The 19,583-nt window shown below is 37.7% G+C and overlaps 3 protein-coding genes across 3 annotated transcripts in view; all 3 read left to right on the top strand.

Annotated features, from left to right (window-relative positions):
* Positions 1 to 19,583, top strand: part of LOC104891637 (disease resistance protein SUMM2) — a 69,068-nt gene that overhangs the window by 4,366 nt on the left and 45,119 nt on the right. The gene's annotated exons all lie outside the window — the stretch shown is intronic.
* On the top strand, positions 1,461 to 9,387 carry LOC125496864 (disease resistance protein SUMM2-like). The gene is made up of 2 exons (XM_048642743.2): positions 1,461 to 2,054; positions 8,334 to 9,387. Exon 2 carries the CDS (start codon positions 8,334 to 8,336, stop codon positions 9,378 to 9,380), a length of 1,047 nt encoding a protein of 348 aa, XP_048498700.2. The 5' UTR covers positions 1,461 to 2,054; the 3' UTR covers positions 9,381 to 9,387.
* Positions 9,383 to 11,700, top strand: LOC130591114 (disease resistance protein RPS2-like). The gene has a single exon (XM_057394033.1). It carries the CDS (start codon positions 9,406 to 9,408, stop codon positions 11,578 to 11,580), a length of 2,175 nt encoding a protein of 724 aa, XP_057250016.1. The 5' UTR covers positions 9,383 to 9,405; the 3' UTR covers positions 11,581 to 11,700.

Here is a 19,583-nt window from a genome sequence, read left to right as displayed (position 1 = left end):
TTTTTGGATGCACAATGAGCATTGTGCACCCTACTGCATAATCCACCTTTGTCCATGCTTAGGTTGTTTTTATTTTGATGGATGAAGTATGAAATTTTTTCTTTTTTCTTTTCTTTATGAAGTGTTACCTTTTTTTTTTTTTCAATATACATATTTTTAGGCCATTTATGTTTAATCTACAACCTTTCACTCCCTTTAAAAACAATAACATTTCTCATCATTTGTCCCACCTTTTCAATTTATTTCTAAGCTAATATACTTTTTTTGTTTTTTCTTTTTTCTACTTACAATAAGCTTTTAAATAAACATTCTCTCACATTTTTGACAATCTTTTTAATTTTACCTAAAGATTACCGTGTAAATATTTTAGAAATGGAGTTAGTGTATTTTAAAGTCTCTTAATATGATATATAAAATATTAAAATAGCCGGAAGTTTTTAACGTAATCAAAATTTGTTTAGTGCATGAATGCATGTCAAAGTCCAAATGACCTTTACGGCTCTACCTACTTCCTTTGTCTGTCACTTTGATTTTGGATCAGTAACTTATTGTGGTCCTTGTCTCCTTGGCCCATCTCAACGAAATGTCATTTTAGTTATTCTCTCATGTTATTTACTGTCCGTATGTATTGTATATCGTCCGTATTTATACGTTTTTTTTTCCTCCTCTACTTTTTCCCCATAACAACCCCCACCTCCCACTAGCCCCCACCCCAACCTCCCAACACTATCCCCCATCCCACACCCCTACAACCTCCAACATCCAACCCTAATCTCCTTTCCCCTCACATCTGGCTGAACCAGCTCCCTCCCACCCGTGCCCAGCCCCACCCTCGCAGCCCCCCAAACTCCCAACCCTTTCACACCCCTCCTCCTCCCCTTCACAGCCAACCCACAAAACCCAGTGCCTACTGCCTAGTCCTCCTCCCTTTGAAGACCCTCCGTAATACTCTTATTAATATTCAATATGATATTATTGATAAAATTAGTACTCCCTCTGTCCCAAAATACTCTTTTCAACTTTGTTTTTTATCTGTCCCACAATACTCTTTACACTTCTATTTTGGATAATGACCCACTATTATTTTAATCATTCTATTTTTTAACTATTGGCCCACACTCTCTCCTCCAAATAAAATAATACTACTCTTATTAACTACAACTCTAACCATGACCCACATTTTCTCTGCTTAAAATAAATGATACATTTTATAAACTACTAACTCGTATCACATCTACTTTTCAATAAAATAACAATTGATAACCAAACAACTTATCATCTTAGAACTACATGCCTTGATAAATGTTAAAAGTATTATCGGACGGAGAGAATAATTGAGACGAATCAAACGAAACCTCACATGAATATATTTTTCCTTATAAATTGAGAAAAATCGAGAAGATTCTCTTTAAATTTAAATAGTGTCAAGATTCCAAGTAAGAAAGATAAAAACACATGGAGTACCATTTAGACTTCACTACCCCTATACTATGATATTGCTACATCAGTTAATCTATCACGAGCTAAACAATGTGTTCGTTTCATGATGTCCTCTGCCTAGGCTCGAGTAGTAGTGCTTCTGTGAAGTGTATCTCTTTCTAGGCTCTAGTAGCTTCTAAAGATTACCAAAAATTCCTTAATACTTGATTAGCTTCAAATTCTATTAAGAGGGCAAAAAGTGGTCAGGAGATAAGAACTAATTGGACCAAGAGATTTTCATTTTACCCTTAGATAACAACATTGCTCAATGTAACTCATTGTTCATGCACCTTATAACAGGAGCAAGTATTTGTCTATTACTAGTAATTACAAGGAGTACTTGAACAATTTTTTTTGTTTTCCAGTTGCATCATGATCAAGCTACCAAATTCTCCTTGGTTTATCTACTATTCTCATGCCGTGCATTTTGCTTTTGCCAGGATCTTCCTCGAACAACTCTTTATTTTCTGCTGCTTATCGCGGATAACTGTCTCTGAGCCACAAGTCCTATATTGCTTCTGCCTATTTAGCTCTCGCTTGGAATGCTATACCCTGTCTGAGACATTACTTATAAGGTATGATGAACATTTCATTTGTTCTCTTATTGTTATTATTCCCAGGTTTACTATTACTGCTTTTGTCCATAGTATAATTAAACATAATTTTCTGTGAACACTATCCAACATTCTGTTGTAGATGAAATATTGAATGGCTTGTCATATCATTTTTCTAATATTTGCTCAGTTCCTGATAAATTTAGTAAGCCAAAGTTTCTTGTATATAGGTGTGAACTTTTAAGTTCATAGCTGCTGCAAGTAAGAATTTTTAAGGTAAAGCTGCTCAGAGTAATTCTCTCTTACTTCATTCATTCTCATTCATTCTTGTCGTCTTTGCCAACGGCTACAATGCTATATTTCTAGTACTACTTTCTACCAACCCTAGGGCACATGATCCTAGGAGGATATTTTAGTATGCCTAACAAGTGGCAGCATGGTAGAGGACAAACATGACACCATATAAGACAAACAACTTTAGCATTGTAATAAGACAAATAATATCAAGACCTCATAGTCTGATTTCTCTTCATTTCTCTACACTCCCCCTCAAGGTGAGAGGGCAAACTTGTCACTCCCAGCTTGTGCAGTAGGTTATAGTGTTGAGAAACAGGCAGCTGTTTGGTGAAAATGTTTTGTCTCTGATGAAGTGACAATCTATGTCCACATGTTTAGTTTTTTCATGGTGGACAGGATTGGCTGAAATGGCAATTGCAGCTTGATTGTCACAGTAGATGGGTGTAGAAGTCTTGTTTTTGAGCCCCAAGTCTTTGAGAAGTTGCTTTAACCACATCACCTCACACACAGCTAAGACCATTGACATGTACTCAGCTTCAGCTGTAGATCTGGCAACAACAGTTTGTCTTTTGCTCTTCCAGGATATAGGGGAGTGGCCAAGAAGAACACAAAAGCCAGAGGTGGACCTTCTAGTATTGGGACAGCCAGCCCAATCACTGTCACAATAGGCTGTGAGAGTGGCAGTAGAGGATGAAGCAAGTAGGATACCCTGATTAAGAGTACCTGAGAGGTATCTTAGGATTCTTTTTGCAGCTTGAAGGTGAGCAGTGGTAGGGTTATGCATAAATTTGCTTAGGACATGAATAGGGAAGGATATATCTGGCCTAGTGAGGGTAAGATAAATCAGTTTGCCAATAAGCTGTTGGTAATCACTAGGATCAGATAGACAGTCACCAGTATCTTCTCTTAGTTTGAGATGGGAATCCATAGGAAGCTTGAGAGGTTTGCAGTGCTTCATATTGTAATGTTGCAAGATGTCTTGTAAGTACTTTTTTTTTAGAAAGGAAGTACCCTTGAGGAGAAATATCAACCTCAATGCCCAAGAAGTATCTCAGGGTACCAAGGTCCTTCATATGAAATTGAGAGGATAAAAAATCTTTTGTAGCTTGAATAGCCTGCACATTATCACCAGCAACCAGTAAATCATCAACATAGACTAGGACAGCAGTGAAAGTCCCCTGATCTAGTTTAGTGAATAGTGAATAATCACATTTAGACTGAGTGAAATGGTATTGTTTCAAAGCTGTACTCAATTTGGCAAACCATTGCCTAGGGGCCTGTTTTAGGCCATAAAGAGATTTGAGTAGCTTGCACACTTTAGTAGGAGTGCTCTTCTGAAGCACCTCCCCCTGAGCTTGAACAGTGAGTCTATGGCTAGGGGTGAAAGTTATTCGGATAAAATCCAAAATCCAATCCAATCCAATCCAAATTAGTAATTCGGATCGGATTCGAACTGTGTTCGGATTGGATTCGGATTGAGAATTTTTGAAAAATTGGATTTTCGGATCGGATTGGATTGAGGGTAATTGGATCCAAAAATCCAATATAACCGAATAGTAATATGCCTTGTATTATGTATCTGGATTGGGCTTAAGTGCTTAACTGATTTTTTATTATAAAAGAACGTACTCCATAGTCCAATACACATAGCACTTCAATCCTTCCCCTAAAACACTAACTGCACTTAATTCCTCATTTCCTAAATCTACTAGGCTGCTGTTGTGCTTAATTTATTTCATCGAAAAATTAAAGTTTTTAAAAAATTGGATTTTCGGATCGGATCCAATCTAGAGTATGAAATTTCGGATTGGATTGGATCGGATTCAAACCCTAATTGGTTTGGATTCGGATTGAAAAATTGAAATCCAAATTTTATTCGGATCGGATTGGATTAGGCTCTAATCCAAACCGCACACCGAACTTTCACCCCTATCTATGGCCCATGCCTTGGTACCCAGGTGGAAAGCTCATATAGACTGATTCTTGCAAGTCTCCATGCAAGAATGCATTCTTGACATCCATTTGCTGCACAACCCACCCCTTGTGAGATGCAAGGGCAAGAAAGGACCTTACTGTGGCCATTTTTGCCACAGGGGCAAAGGTCTTAGCATAGTCAACACCATACTTCTGTCTGTTGCCTAGGACAACAAGTCTTGCTTTGTTTCTCTCCACACTACCATCTGGGTTGTATTTGGTTTTAAATAGCCATTTGCACCCAATTGCTTTTTTTTCCAGGTGGTAGGTCTGTCACTTCCCAAGTGTGGTTAATTTCTAGTGCATGTAATTCATCATTCATAGCATGCACCCAACTAGCTTGAGTAAGAGCTTGTTTAAAAGAAGTAGGTTCTGAGTGAGAGTCTAGTTGGGAGAGAAAACACTGGAAAGAGTTGGTAATGTAGGTGTCAGCAACTGGTTGAATTTGAAGGGGGGCAGTGAGTTGAGCTGAGTTGGAGGTGTAGTAGTCAGTTAGCCACCCAGGAGCTTTGTGTTCCGTGGTGGATCTTCTTTGTGGAAGAGGTGAAGGAAGAGGATCAGGGTCAGGTATAGTAGGAATGTGGGTGTCTAATTCAGGTTCAGTAGCATGATGTAATTGATGTTGAGTGTTTGGTTCAGGAGGCTCATAGGTCAAAAGATCACACTCTTCTTCCAGAGTGAGGACAGAGGGATGTTCATTGATTTGTAGAGGAGTTTGTGGTGTGTGTTTGGGTTTGAAAATCTGGTAGGGGTATAGGTATTCATAAAATTTCACATCCCTACTTATAAACATGGTGTTGGTGAGTAAATTTAAAAGTTTGAACCCCTTTTTGTGCTGTGGGTATCCTAGGAATACACAGGGTACCCCCCTGGGTTTAAGTTTATCATGAGCTCTATCAGGATTGACAGCAACAACAAGACAACCAAATACTTTCATGTTTTTATATATAGGTTTAGAAGAGTGTAGTACCTCATAGGGACTCTGGTGATGAAGGATTATAGATGGAAGTCTATTGGTGATGTACACAGCAGCAAGTATACACTCTCCCCAGTATTGTGGTGGCAATCCACTCTGGAATCTAAGAGATCTTCCCATTTCAAGAAGATTTCTATGTCTTCTCTCAGCTCTGCCATTTTGCTCAGGCCTATCAACACAGGTAGTCTCATGAACAATCCCTTGATCATTGAACAAGGCCTTCCATAATTTATCTTTGAACTCCAGAGCATTATCAGACCTCACCCTCTTTACCTTCTTGTTGTACTGAGTATCAGCCATGTTAATGAATTTGGTGATTGCACCATAAGCTTCATCCTTGCTCTTCATTAGATGAACCCATACTACTCTGGTGTGATCATCTATCACAGTGAGAAAGTATCTGTAACCTTCTCTTGTACTGATTCTGTAGGGTCCCCAGGTGTCTATGTGGACTAACTCAAAAGCTTCTGCTGCTCTGGATTGGCTAGGTTTGAATGGTAGCTTAGTGAATTTGGCTAAGGGACAAGTCAAGCACACTTCTTCTTTGTTTGAGTCAAAGCCCTTCAGGCCTATGTGTTTAATCCTGTCTATGGGAGCATGACCTAACCTTTTGTGCCACAAGGTTGTCATGTTGAGCCTTTTTTCTTTATGACCAACTTCAGCAGGGACACTAAGCTCACTTGATGCAGCTATAGCTTCAGTTGCAGGAATTCTTCCTTGCTTCAATTGTTGTAAAATCTTCTTCACTGGCTGATTCAACAGGTGATATACACCTCTCACTGCTCTTCCAATGCCTTTCACTTCACCATTGTGTTCATCTTGTATAATGCAATAGTTAGATAGGAACATGACTTTGCATTTCTGTTCCAGTGCAAGTTTTTGCACTGAGATTAGGCTGTGTCTAAATGAGGGAATGTACATCACATTCTTCAGATACAGGTTGTTTCCAAGTTTCACTTCCCCAGTGTGTGTTACTTCAGATTGCTCACCATTTGGAAGAGTTATCTTGGCTTGACTTGCACTCTTCTTTCCATTTAGAGCCAACTCCCTGCACCCTGTCATGTGATGTGTAGCCCCTGAGTCAATGATCCACACTTGCTCACCTGAGTGGGCCAAATTGCATTCAATCATCTCTGCATAATTAGCCTCCATTTCATCATCTGACTCATCATCTTCTTCTTTGGAAGGTAAAGGCAGCATTCTCAACAATTTCTCAAGCTGCTGAGCAGTGATTCCCCCACTTGAGCTTTCACTTGTCTTGCTACATGAGTTTGCACTCATCTTAGCTTTTCCATCTTGCCTTCCTTGGTTCCATTTTGATTGAAACTTCCCTTGTTCTCTCACAAACATCTTCTTTCCTTTGTTCTTGAATTCTTTTCCCTCTTTGTTATTCCTGTTGGGATACCCTACTACAGTCCAACACACATCTTGAGTGTGACCTGCCTTTCCACAACTTTTGCAGGCCCAACATTTATCTGCAGTATGTCCAGTTTTCCCACAGTTTGTACAGCTCAACTCATTCCTTCTACTGTACATAGCAAGCCCATCACTTTCAGTTTTGATGTGCTTATGAATCTCTTTCTGAGATTCTTCTTGTTGTAAGATCCCACAAGCATTATCAACAGTAGGAAGGGGAGACATCATCAGAATGTGGCTCCTTTGGGTCCCATAGTCATCATCCAGACCATTCAAGAGCTGGAACAACCTTTGCTCTTCTTCATCCTTTTGTCTAGCACTCAGGTGGGCACTTATCTCTACATTTAAGGTAGTTATAGCAGGATAATCTTTTAAATCATCTAGCTCTTCCCATAGACTCCTCATTTCAGTGTAATAATCTGCCACCAACCTACCACTTTGTTTAGTTTCATAGATGGCTTTGCTTAGCATGTATTTCCTGGCACCATTAGTGACAGTGAATCTAAGCTCAAGTTGTCTCCATATTTCATGAGCACTGTGCATGAACATTACAGATCTTTTAATGGGTTCAGACAAAGACCCTAACAACCAAGAAATTACCATACTATTACAGGTATCCCAGGCATCAGATTTTACTTTATCACTGATGTCCTTCTTTTCTCCCCCTGTGACAAAACCTAGTTTTCTTTTTGAGGCTAGGCTAATCTCAAATGACCTTCTCCAGGCTCTATAATTTGAGGATCCTTCTAATTTCTCAACAGAAATGGAACTTGTCCCTTCTGATGGATGAAGGTACAAAGGGTTGGTTGCATCAATTTTAGTAGTCATTTTTCTGGGTTAAAAGAGAGATTGCAGCTTATAGAAGGTAAATAAGCATGAAAGTTTCTAACTTTCCTAGCATAACACACCAAAGAAGATAAACAAAGAAGCAAACTTTGCTGTAAGAAACATGACATGGAGAAAGAAAAAAACACTACTGTAATGTAATTAAATGGCACACCTTGCAACAAATAATAATCAGCAAATAACTCGAACCTTGCTCTGATACCATGTGAACTTTTAAGTTCATAGCTGCTGCAAGTAAGAATTTTTAAGGTAAAGCTCCTCAGAGTAATTCTCTCTTACTTCATTCATTCTCATTCATTCTTGTCGTCTTTGCCAACGGCTACAATGCTATATTTCTAGTACTACTTTCTACCAACCCTAGGGCACATGATCCTAGGAGGATATTTTAGTATGCCTAACAAGTGGCAGCATGGTAGAGGACAAACATGACACCATATAAGACAAACAACTTTAGCATTGTAATAAGACAAATAATATCAAGACCTCATAGTCTGATTTCTCTTCATTTCTCTACAATAGGAAAATTAATAAAGAATTTCTACGGTATTGACATATTTTGCTCAGAACCTACTATAATTCCTACATCTATTTCACAAAAGTGAGTTCATGACTAGTAAAAAATAATGCCATAGCATCACTTACATTGTTCCACTTCATGCATGTATGCTATTGGAATTAAACAAAGTGCGTGCAATGTACACAAGCATACAACTTTTAGTGAAAAACCCAAAAGACACTATGTTCCTTTGATCCTTTTGTAGTTTAACACTCTTAAATCTATTTTGGCCCAGATGAATTGGATACGAGATTGCCTATCCAGCAACTCTTCTGTAGATCAAAAGACCAGAACCCTGAGGGACAAAATCAGCACTCTAGTAGCTAGAGAGTCTGATGTCCGCACAGAGGTTGAGCATGCAGAGATTCAGCTTGGATACAAGCGAAGAAACGAGGTTGACAACTGGTTGAAAAATGTCCAAGTTAAAAAAGACGAGGTTCAAAGCATACTAAAGGATGGCCAAGATCAAGGATCTTCTTCCAACTCCAACCTCACTGATCGCTTAGACAGATTGATTGCAGAAGTTGATGAACTTATGCAACAAGGTGATAAGTTCCGAGATCGGCTTGTATTGTCTGATCAAGAGAGCACAAGATTGCCATTGTGGCTGGGGAAAAAACCAGCAGGAACAAATTTTCAACAGAATTATGAAAGAATTCTAGAGTGGTTACAACACCAGGAAAACCACATCATCGGCGTGTATGGAATGGGAGGTGTTGGCAAAACTACACTCTTGATGAAGATACATGATGAAGTGCTGAAGAATTCGAACCTTTATGGGCGTGTTTACTGGGTAACTGTCTCACAAAATTGGAGTGTGCACAAATTGCAAGGAGACATTGCCAAAGTACTTGGCTTGGGGAGTCTTGAGGAAGATGATAAAAGGAAGAGAGCGGCTATATTACACAATAAATTAGTTGCTAATGGCCCGACTGTACTCATCTTAGATGACATGTGGAAACAATTTTCAGAAAATGATGTTGGAATCTCCCGTGAAGGAAGTAGTTGCAAGACAATTCTAAGTACTCGCTCGCTAGAAGTGTGTCGGAGAATGGGATGCAAAGACTTCGTCATCAAGGCTAAAATTCTCCAAAAATTTGAGGCTTGGTACTTGTTCGTTGAGAACCTTGGGCACTATAACACACTCACAGTGGAAGCAAAAGAAATAGCTAGAGATATTGCAAAGGAGTGTGGCGGTTTACCACTTGCAATTACTACAATGGCTTGCACTATGAGTGAAATAGTTGATATTCATGAGTGGAAAAATGCTTTGAAAGACTGAAAGATGTTCGTGGAAGCAAGTTGATATGGAAGATGATGTGCTTCGAATATTGCAATACAGTTATGATCGCCTAAATGATGAGATGGTCCAGAACTGCTTCTTAAGCTGTATACTATATCCTGAAGATGAAGATATAGAAAGAGAAACATTGATAGAACTTTGGATCAATGAGGGATTGTTAGATGAAAAAGAGAGTAAGGAAGATCAAGTAGCAAAAGGGCATACTATTTTAAATAAACTAGTAAACTGGTGTTTGTTGGAGTCAACCTTCAACCAAAATCAGCAAAAGTGTGTGAAGATGCATGATTTAATAAGAGACATGGCTATTAAGATGACAAAAGAATCTCCTCGCTTCATTGCAAAATCAAGACTTATGCTGAAGGATGTGCCAGGAGAGGAGCAGTGGAGCAAGGATCTCAAGAAGGTCTCATTGAGTTATAACCGTATAAAAGAGATTCCATGTGGCATGGCACCCGTGACCCCGCACCTCACAGTTCTGCTGCTTTCTCATAATAAAAATCTTAATAAAATCCCAGAATCATTCTTTATGCACATGAGATCCCTCACCGTTCTTGATTTGTCTCACACCAAAATTGAGAGTCTACCGGAGAGTGTTTCTAATTTGGAAAATCTAAGAGCACTTCTACTTAAAGGATGTCATGCTCTTAGTGAAATCCAAGAATCATTCTTTATGCACATGAGATCCCTCACTGTTCTTGATTTGTCTGACACCAGAATTAAGAGTCTACCGGATAGTGTTTTTAATTTGGAAAATTTAAGAGCTCTCTTACTTGAAAGATGTTACCATCTTGAATATTTACCCTCAGTAGCAAAGCTTACCAAACTGAGGGTTTTAAAGTTTGACACAGAAAGGGATATTGATCCTCCTTATAACAAGTGTGGTATAACACCTGAGGGGATTGAGAGTTTAAATCTTAAAATGCTAAGTTTTGACCAGTGGATTGTGTTTGATGATCTTATTAGGTTTAATAGACTGATAGAATCTTGGCAGGGGTGCGATGAGCTATATTGGAATTGTTTGGTGCTTTCTGGGGAAAAACATAAACTATATCATGATGAAGATGTTGTTTATCTGTTGCTTTTCTGTAGAAACCACAAGATTGTGACGATAAAATCTATGGTATTTGATGTTGAGTACAAAGATGAGCTGCCAATATTACTATTACCTAGCACAACAACCGGGCTGAATGTTAAAAATATTAGAGCATTGAAGCATCAAAGTCTGGGAAATTTGTTGCCCTCATTGGCTGGTACAGAAGAGTTGAGGTATTTGTGGTTAGAAAAGTGTGAAGGATTGGAGTACATTTTAGCATCCGAAGCAGCACAGCTAGACTCTGTTATAGTTCCCTCTCTTGACAGCCTTGAGTATTTATGGTTGAAGAGGATGCCTGATTTGAGAGGGTTATCAAACTCAATTTCAGTTTCAACCCTTTCCCGTATCAAGCACTTATTTATGAAGTTGTGTCCAAACATAAAAGTGTTGTTTCCAAGGAAGTTACTACAACATGACGAAACTCTATTTCCTTTTATGGAGACACTCGAAGTGGAGGAGTGCGACGAGTTGGAGGAGATATTTGAAGGAGGTGGGAGGTATAGTTCATGTTCACAGAGTGAGAAAGTGAGAATGCTTGATCCAAATGCTTCCAGTCCAAACTCCAACTCCATCCTTGTTCATCTCCCTAAATTAAGGGAGTTATATCTGGGGCAGCTACCCAAGTTGAAAAGAATTCACGCACACCTGCATCTATATCCTTCGTTGGTATACCTTAATGTAGAAGATTGTCCAGAGATACAACAGATATTTGAAGCATCACAACCTACCCTTGCTCTTCCCAAGTTACGGGAATTGTTTTTAAAGAATTTACCAAAGTTGAGCAGCATATATAGAGGGTTACTTCTGTGCACTTCTCTAAGATGGCTCACTGCAGAAAAATGTTTAAAGCTGAAGAGATTGCCGCTGTTCTCCTTGTCCGAGCACCTAATATGTGATGCCTCACCAAGTGCTTTGCTTTCCCTCCCCATGGATTTCGAAGATCCAGAATTGTGGGAGTTCTTGCGTAGCAAATACCCCGAAGATGCACGTCTTCTTTCTGCAGAAATACGATCTCATCAGAAGCACCAGCTAAAGCGGAAAAGAGAAACGGCCCTTTCACTCTCACTTTCTTCTCCTCTTCAATAAAATGGATAGTCATCGTAATATTAGTTATAGCCATTAGCCATGTTTTGTTTTTTGTCGCTTGATTTTTTTATTAATTGTGTACAACTGTTTTACTCATCCCCGTTCCCTCCATTCAAAACCGCGACAAGAAACTTGTTATACTCTTCCTCCTCATCCACATTTTGAATATCACCATCATCACTCTCTTGCAGAAATGTCTCCAACTCATCAAGTGTAAAACTCGCAAGCGAATGCCGTGCTCTCGTCCGTTTACATATAGCATCATCTTCATCTTCATCTAATTCAATCCTAGGTTTATCACTCTTAAACCTAATCTCTCTCCTTTCTTCCAAATTTAAAACCAAATCATTATTAACATCACCACCACATACCTCCTCATTAGCAACATTGGTCATTGTTGTTGTAGTTGTTGTTGTTGTTGTTGTTGTTGTTGTTGTTGTCGTCGTCATCGTTGTTGTTGTTATTGCATTGCCGTCAATGTCATGGCTGCTGATAACGTCTTTATCTAATCCTTCTGCTTCAGAGCTTATGCTTGAGGAAGCTTCTGAATCAACGAGAGTTTCCTTTAAGAAGGGATTGAAATCGACATCCTCGTCTTCAGACTCCATTTCTTCTTGAGTTACTCTATCTTCAACTAATTGAACATCTGATTCCATAACCATCTTTGATGTAATTGAGGCACAACTATAACTTCAATTTGTAATTGAGGAGGTACTCAATTAATTCCATGAACTATATCAAGTAGAACAAAATTTAAAATTTTTTATGAGGAAGATTACTGGAACAAAACAGAGGAATAAGAGAAACTGAATTTTACAAGAAATCCAGCAACTTCAATTTCCCAATATTTATGAGAAATTTGCGAACTTTGGTTTTTCCTCCTCTTTTTTTAGGCTAGGGTTTTTGGAAATTTGGGAAATAGTGCGAATTCGTGAGATTGTATGAGATAAAATACACTAAAAAATGAGCTAGTGCTAGTGGAATTATAAGAGATTCGGAGAAGACAAGAGGAGAGTCTAGAGAGAGAGTTTGAGAGATGCAGAAGGAAGGACAATTCGAAGGGGCGGGTGATTTCCTTCAACTAATTTGTTCCCTTTTTTTTCTTTTTCTGTTTTTTCTTTGGGTAAAAATGGACATTAGATTAAATACTTAAATGAGTGCTTACAAGTTACAACCATGGCTGCCAAAAATCGACCCAATCCAACAATTCGATCCAAATTCCAAACTTAACTTGAAATAAGCGAGTTAAACTTAGATTTTTTAACTCATTTAAGTCAACAGGTTAAGTTCGTATTGACATTTTCAAGTCGAAAAATGACATGCTTTGACCTTATTAACTTATACATATAGAAAATTCTTGCAAAATATATTAATATAATAATAATTACATCAATACCTATTTTAAAATGGATAACTCGTTTATTAAATAGGTTCCTTCAATGTTAGGTTTTTGAGCTTGTTTATTAAATGAGTTAGATCTATGTTGAGGGATTGACCCATTAATTATCGACCCGAACATGAACCCCACTCAACTATACCTGATTGTCATCTCTACTTACAACCCTCGTATGGGCTCATCCTTATTTAGGTTTCAATTAATCGATGATGCGATAAATCATGGGTTCCTAGTTTATTCAAAAGTAAATAGTTTATACAATCCAGGGTAGAGGAAGCCAAATTATATAGAGTATTAAATTGCAAAGTTGTCATCCTTGCTTGTTTAGACAAAGTATCCACCACTTTGATGTTTTGTCTTCCTTCAAACTCGATGTTTGTTCCTGGCATTGATCGGAGCAGCTCACTGCAATTAGTAGTCAAAATCAAAACTCAGCTTTTCCCTTTGGTGTCTTAAACTGTGTTCATAAGGCCTTTACAATCTACACAAATGATGCAGTTGTCACACTCAATATTATCAGAATCAGGATCCTACTTTGAATCGTAGGGGTTGGTAGGATCGAATCGGTGGGATCGCATCGTAGGATCAAATCGGTGGGATCTCATCGTAGGATCGTAAGATCCTACAATTCGGTGAAATAGAGATAATTATGCTAGAATATGGTGAGAACCTCATGTTAAAAATTTACACATATTAATAATGACTTATTTCATTAGCAAATGGTTTTGTTTTCAATACTATAAGATTAAAGCAACGTGCAACCAAAATCTAATAGGAGATATATAATATGTGAAATTACTTTAGGATTTTTTTTAATGATATTATCGAATTTTAGAGTCGTAGGATCGTAAAATCGTATTACGATCCTACCATGTGATTTTTTGTGGTTGGGTAGGATCAAAAGATCCTACGTAGAATCGGAATTAATGAGGTCCTTCCGGATTATAAAGTCGTAGGATCATAAGATCCGGATCAGGATTTTAACAACAATGGTTCCACTTGATTTGTCTTATCCAAGTAAGAGTTGATCAAAGAGCTTTTATTTATGCCTCGAGGGGAGTATGACAATAGGATCTCAACGGAAAGCCTTTTATCCAATCACATATATTGTCCTTACTTGCAAACACCAACAACTCCTACCTTTTGTATTCATGGGCAAAGGATCCATCGATGTTTTATTTTGGGACTATGAGGGGAAATGATTCCAAAAAGACAATCGGTTTTGGCTTTACTTCCTTAAAAAATTGGTGTATTGAGTAAAAATCTATACGTGGTATCCCATTTTGAGTTTTTGCGGAGAATGTAGGAGGGGGTGTTTGTATCTTTATAGTACTAGTCATTTCGTCTCTTTCAAAGGTTCCAGAGACCAAAAGAAAACAGCACATTCGAGGGGACATGGTCAATTTTAGGGGTTAGAAAATGCATGTTATTATGGAGCCAATGAAGTAGAGGTTGTCACTTGATTGATTGAAAGCGAAAAGGTTTTATAATTCAGTAGCTTTAACGCAACCTTTTAGGATGTGGCGCATTGACTCTATAACGTCGGGTAAATTTTACTTTTAATTTTAGGAAGGCAGATCTTACTCATAGCCGAATTCAATCTCTCATCTAGTTTCCAACATAGTCTTGCCATGTTATTGGTATTAAAGTCCTTCGAAGTGAAAGCCAACCACGCACCCATATTTTTTTAGGAAGACATACCCCTTTCAAGGAGATTTAATTTTTTCTTTTTAACCTATTTAAGTGACCTCAAAAGAAAGTGGCATAGCTGGAGTATAGCTTTTTAGTTATGGAATGACGGAAGGAGATAGCTTGCATAAAGTATCATGGGATAGCTCGGATGATTGATTTGATCAAGAGAGCCATATACTAGAATATAGCTTGAAAGGGTGATGAGTTATTCAGGAGAGTCCTACCCACATTTGATAGGCTTTCGGATCTCCGTGAGGCAAGTTTGGAGCTCAATTTATCAATAAGGAAGTTGAGTTTGGATCTTGAGGGCCTTCTAACTATAAGGGGGAACCCCAAATATGTACCCAATTTCTTAGAGGACTTTATACTAAGGAGCTACTCAAATTCGTCAATCATTTCTAGGCTACAGTTAGGAGGAAACTATATTTGGCTTTTTCCATGGTTGATTTTTTGGCCTGAGTTAACAAAGAATTCAGTCAATTCACGCAAATAATTTTATCTTATTTTTCTTTTTTGCTTCCATGATGCACACAACTAAATAAGTACACAATTCCAAACAAGTGATAAAATGCTAATCTACCCACTATTAAGGATAATATTATAATTTTAGCATATTAAGACACATAAATAGGAATTGCAAGGGTATTCTTTTGGTTTTCTATGTAGTGTACTCTCATTGAATTTTCTCTTCCAAGTTATATTATATTGGTTCCATGTTGTGCCCCTTTGTTAGGTCAATGTTAAATTTTCTATTAATTTCTAAAATTATGTATGTTAGACTTACATTAGGATGGAGAGAAATTATCCGACCTAAAAGGCGGGCGTAATTATAATCCCTCGTAAGTTTATGTATTTTATAAATATATTTTAATGTATAGTTATTTATATTTAAGTACATATTAGTATTTAAATGATTTACTCTTCAAAGGTTGACTATTTGAAAGTCAAAGGAATTATGTTAATGATTTACAGAAGTCAAATATTTTATTAAGTCATACTTTGAAAAATATTCAAAATGTTTGAAACGTTTTTGGATTTGGAAAAGGACTCCTGAATGGGTTTGAGGAACCCAAACACTTCTAAAATTGAAAAAGAATTTCTAGTTTGAGCTCAATTACCTTTTTCTAAGTCCACAAGGGGAACCTATATAAACCCCCATAAATCCCAAAATTTCCCCATACAATTATTTTCTCACTCCTCCTTCCTCCCACAATTTCGGTTCTCCTATTTCTTTTTTCTCTCTCTTCCATTTTCGTCCTAGCTCTCCTTCGGCCTTCACTTCTTTGCTTCACCAGCCTGCCGTCCCGTCGACCATTCATCGACCGCCTGAAGCCGTTGTTACCCCGGAAGCTGTCGCTGCCCTGTCAGCATTTCTTCCTCCTCTTTCCTTTGCTTTGATTTGATTACTTTTCTTCCTCCTCTTTGCTTTGCTTTGGTTTCATTACTTTCTTCCTCCCACTCGTAGAATAAATGCTTATTGTTGCGGTCATTAAGTGGCATTAGGGGTGTTAACGAGCCGAACCGAGACCGAACATACCCAGGCTCGGCTCGGCTCGAGAATGAATGAGTTCGAGCTTGGCTCGAGCTCGAAACGAACAAAACCAAGCTCGGCTCGGCTCGAAGCTCGACTCGTGAAATTAAAATTTTAAAAATTGAAAGAAAATTTAGCTTAACATTAACCAAGACTTTAGATATAGCTCAATATTTTGCCAAACTTTTTATAAGTATGGATGTCAGGCTAATTTTCATTAAATAATGCAAGCCCAACAACCATACATTCTAATCCTATCTATACCCCCTATATAATACAATAGGTCCCTTATTACTCTTGCTTTCTCCCCAATGTGGGACTTTTAAAATCCCAACAAAGGAACTCACTTAGGCTCTATAGTGAGCAGCAAGAAAAAGAAGACATGGGTCCTTTAGATTTTTCTATCATGCGCCTTTTATACTTGGAGATGTGAAGTTTTGTTTTTGCTTCACCGATGTGGGACTTATAAACCTTAACTAAATAAGCTCAACATTATGTTTTGTCAAACTCTTTATAAGTATGGATGTTAGGCTAATTTTTCATTAAATATGACAAGCCAACAACCATACATTGTACTCCTATCTATGCATGCCCAATAATACAAAAGCTCCTTTGTTACTCTTGCTTCCTCCCCAATGTGGGACTTTCAAAATCCAACAAAAGAACCCACTTAGGCCCTACAACGGGCACCAAGAAGAGATGGATGTAGTTGTTTTCCATATCATGCATATTTTATATTTGGAGATGTGAAGTTTTGCTTTTGCCTCACCGATATGGGACTTATAAAACTTAACTAAATAATTCACAAACACTGTGCATTATTCCTCAAATTCCCAATATGGGTAGAAGAAAGGTGATAGAATTATTATAGAATTCCAGAAAGGAATTAAGAGAAAACAGAAATAAGAGAGTGAGACAATATTCAGAGAGAAGAACAAGCAATATTCATTTCTCAGATTATGATCTTACAAACTGAAAATAAGCTGAATGTTCAGCTTATATAGTGAAAGAGAAACAAGTTGTTATAACAAACTTAACAACTTGTAACTAACTTATAATTAAAATAATATTATAAACACCTATACTCCTATACTCCCCCTTCAAGCTGGACCTTAGAAATGAGTCCAAGCTTGGCAGATAACAGCTGGTGTTGATTGGAGGCAAGAGGTTTGGTTAACACATCAGCTATCTGATTAGCACTAGAGATATGTGCAGTTTGAATGAAGCCTTCTTCCACCTGCTCTCTGACATAGTGCATATCCCTCTTTAGGTGTTTGGTTTTCTCATGAAACATGGGGTTATGTGCAAGGTGTTGAGCTGAGGTATTATCACAATAGAGAGTAATAGGTAGAGAAACTGATACATGAAGATCTTCCAACAACCCTTGAAGCCAAACAAGCTCACTAGCAGTGGCAGATAAACTTCTGTACTCAGCTTCAGTTGAAGATTTACTAACACTTGATTGCTTCTTGGTTTTCCATGAAATGAGATTAGTGCCAAGGAAAACAGCATATGAACTCAGAGATCTACTGCTGAACTGACATGAGCTCCAGTCAGAATCACTATAGGCTGTGATGGTAAAATCTGTGTTAGAATTGTACCATAAACCAGTGTCAATAGTACCTTTCAAGTACTTAACCAAATGTAATGCTGCCTTGAGATGTGGAACTCTTGGTGTATTCATGAACTGACTCAAATGTTGCACAGAATAAGACAAATCTGGCCTTGTATTTCCCAAGTAGAGTAATCTGCCTACCAATCTTCTATAGACATCAGGTTCAGGCAATAACTCTCCCACCTCAGTAGATAATTTCAAACCACAAGATAAAGGTGCAGGAGCAGAACTACAATCTTGCATTTCAACATCTTCAATAATATCCTTGATATATTTTCTTTGAGAAAGGAAGATCCCTTTGTCAGTTCTACAGATTTCAATGCCAAGAAAATAAGTAAGATTGCCAATGTCTTTTATAGTGAAAGCTTCATCCAGTGCTTGCTTCACTATTGTGATTTGAGAAGAAGAGGTACCAGTGACCAATATATCATCAACATATACAAGAAGGACTAAGAACTCACCATCTTGAGTTCTAGTATAAAGAAAGTAATCTTGCTTTGATTGAACAAAAGCCAAATTTTTCAGAAACTTACTAAGCTCTTTGTTCCATTGTCTGGATGCTTGTTTCAAGCCATAGATTGACCTTTTTAGTCTACAAACTTCACCTGATTTTGCTTTCTTATACCCAGCAGGAGGATACATATACACTTCTTCATCTAAAAACCCATGCAAAAATGCATTATTCACATCTAGTTGACAGATAGGCCACTTCCTAACAGCAGCAAGAGATATCACAGTTCTAACAGTTGCTAATTTTACAACAGGAGAAAAGGTTTGATGAAAGTCTTGCCCTTCAATTTGTTGATAGCCAATAGCCACAAACCTTGCCTTATATCTGTCAATAGTGCCATCTGGGTGAAGTTTAGTTTTAAACACCCACTTAGAGCCTATAGCCCTCTTTCCAGCAGGTAGAGAAGTAAGATCCCAAGTATTGTTGCTCTCAAGAGCAAGAATTTCTTTATTCATAGCAAGAATCCAATTAGGATCATGTTTGGCTTGATTATAGGTTTTAGGTTCCACAATGTGAGCTGAGTTAACAGCAAAAGAAAGAGAATTAGGTTCAGAAGAAGATTTATTTGTATGTGGTATATAACCACCAATAAAATCAGTGAGAACAGTAGAAGGTTTGATGATTCTAGAAGATTTTCTTATATGAGAATGAAGAGAAGGCTGAATTTGAGATGTAGGAATCATAACTGAGTCTGAAACATGAGGTTCAGAAGTTACAGAATTAGGAACCATAGGTTCAGAATTTTCAGAAGTTGAAGAAACAGAAGTATTTGAGATATGAGTAGGTGAAGTAGAAGAAGAATTATGGCTAGGTGGAGAAGAAGAAAAATGATCAGGGATTTGAGAATCAGTAGTATGTATAGTAGTAGAAGGAAAAGATACATAATCATCACCAAATTGAACCATAGGCTGATTGTGAGAAGAAGAAACAGGATGACAAGTGTTAGCAATTTTGTAAGGAAATATAGATTCAAAGAATATCACATCCCTGGAAACAAAAGTTGTGTGAGTATCAAGATCATATAGCTTAAAAACTTTTTGACCAAAAGGGTAACCAATGAAGATACATCTTCTTGTTCTAGAGTCAAATTTGTCCCTCTTGAGTTGCATATTATATGCAAAACAAAGAGAACCAAATACTCTCAATTCAAAATAAGTAGGAAGTTTATGAAATAATACCTCATATGGTGACTTCCAATTCAGAACTTTAGTAGGAAGTTTGTTTACCAAATAAGTGGCTGTAAGAATGCAATCACCCC

The sequence above is a fragment of the Beta vulgaris genome, chromosome 4 (genome assembly GCF_026745355.1).
Source record: "Beta vulgaris subsp. vulgaris cultivar EL10 chromosome 4, EL10.2, whole genome shotgun sequence".
NCBI lineage: Eukaryota > Viridiplantae > Streptophyta > Magnoliopsida > Caryophyllales > Amaranthaceae > Beta > Beta vulgaris.
Note: the sequence above shows the minus strand (reverse complement) of the source record. Positions and strands in the feature narration are given on the sequence as shown.

Bases quoted from the DNA above. Each gene is read 5' to 3' on its own strand.
- LOC125496864 (XM_048642743.2), top strand. From the start codon at position 8,334: ATGAATTGGATACGAGATTGCCTATCCAGCAACTCTTCTGTAGATCAA.
- LOC130591114 (XM_057394033.1), top strand. From the start codon at position 9,406: ATGGAAGATGATGTGCTTCGAATATTGCAATACAGTTATGATCGCCTA.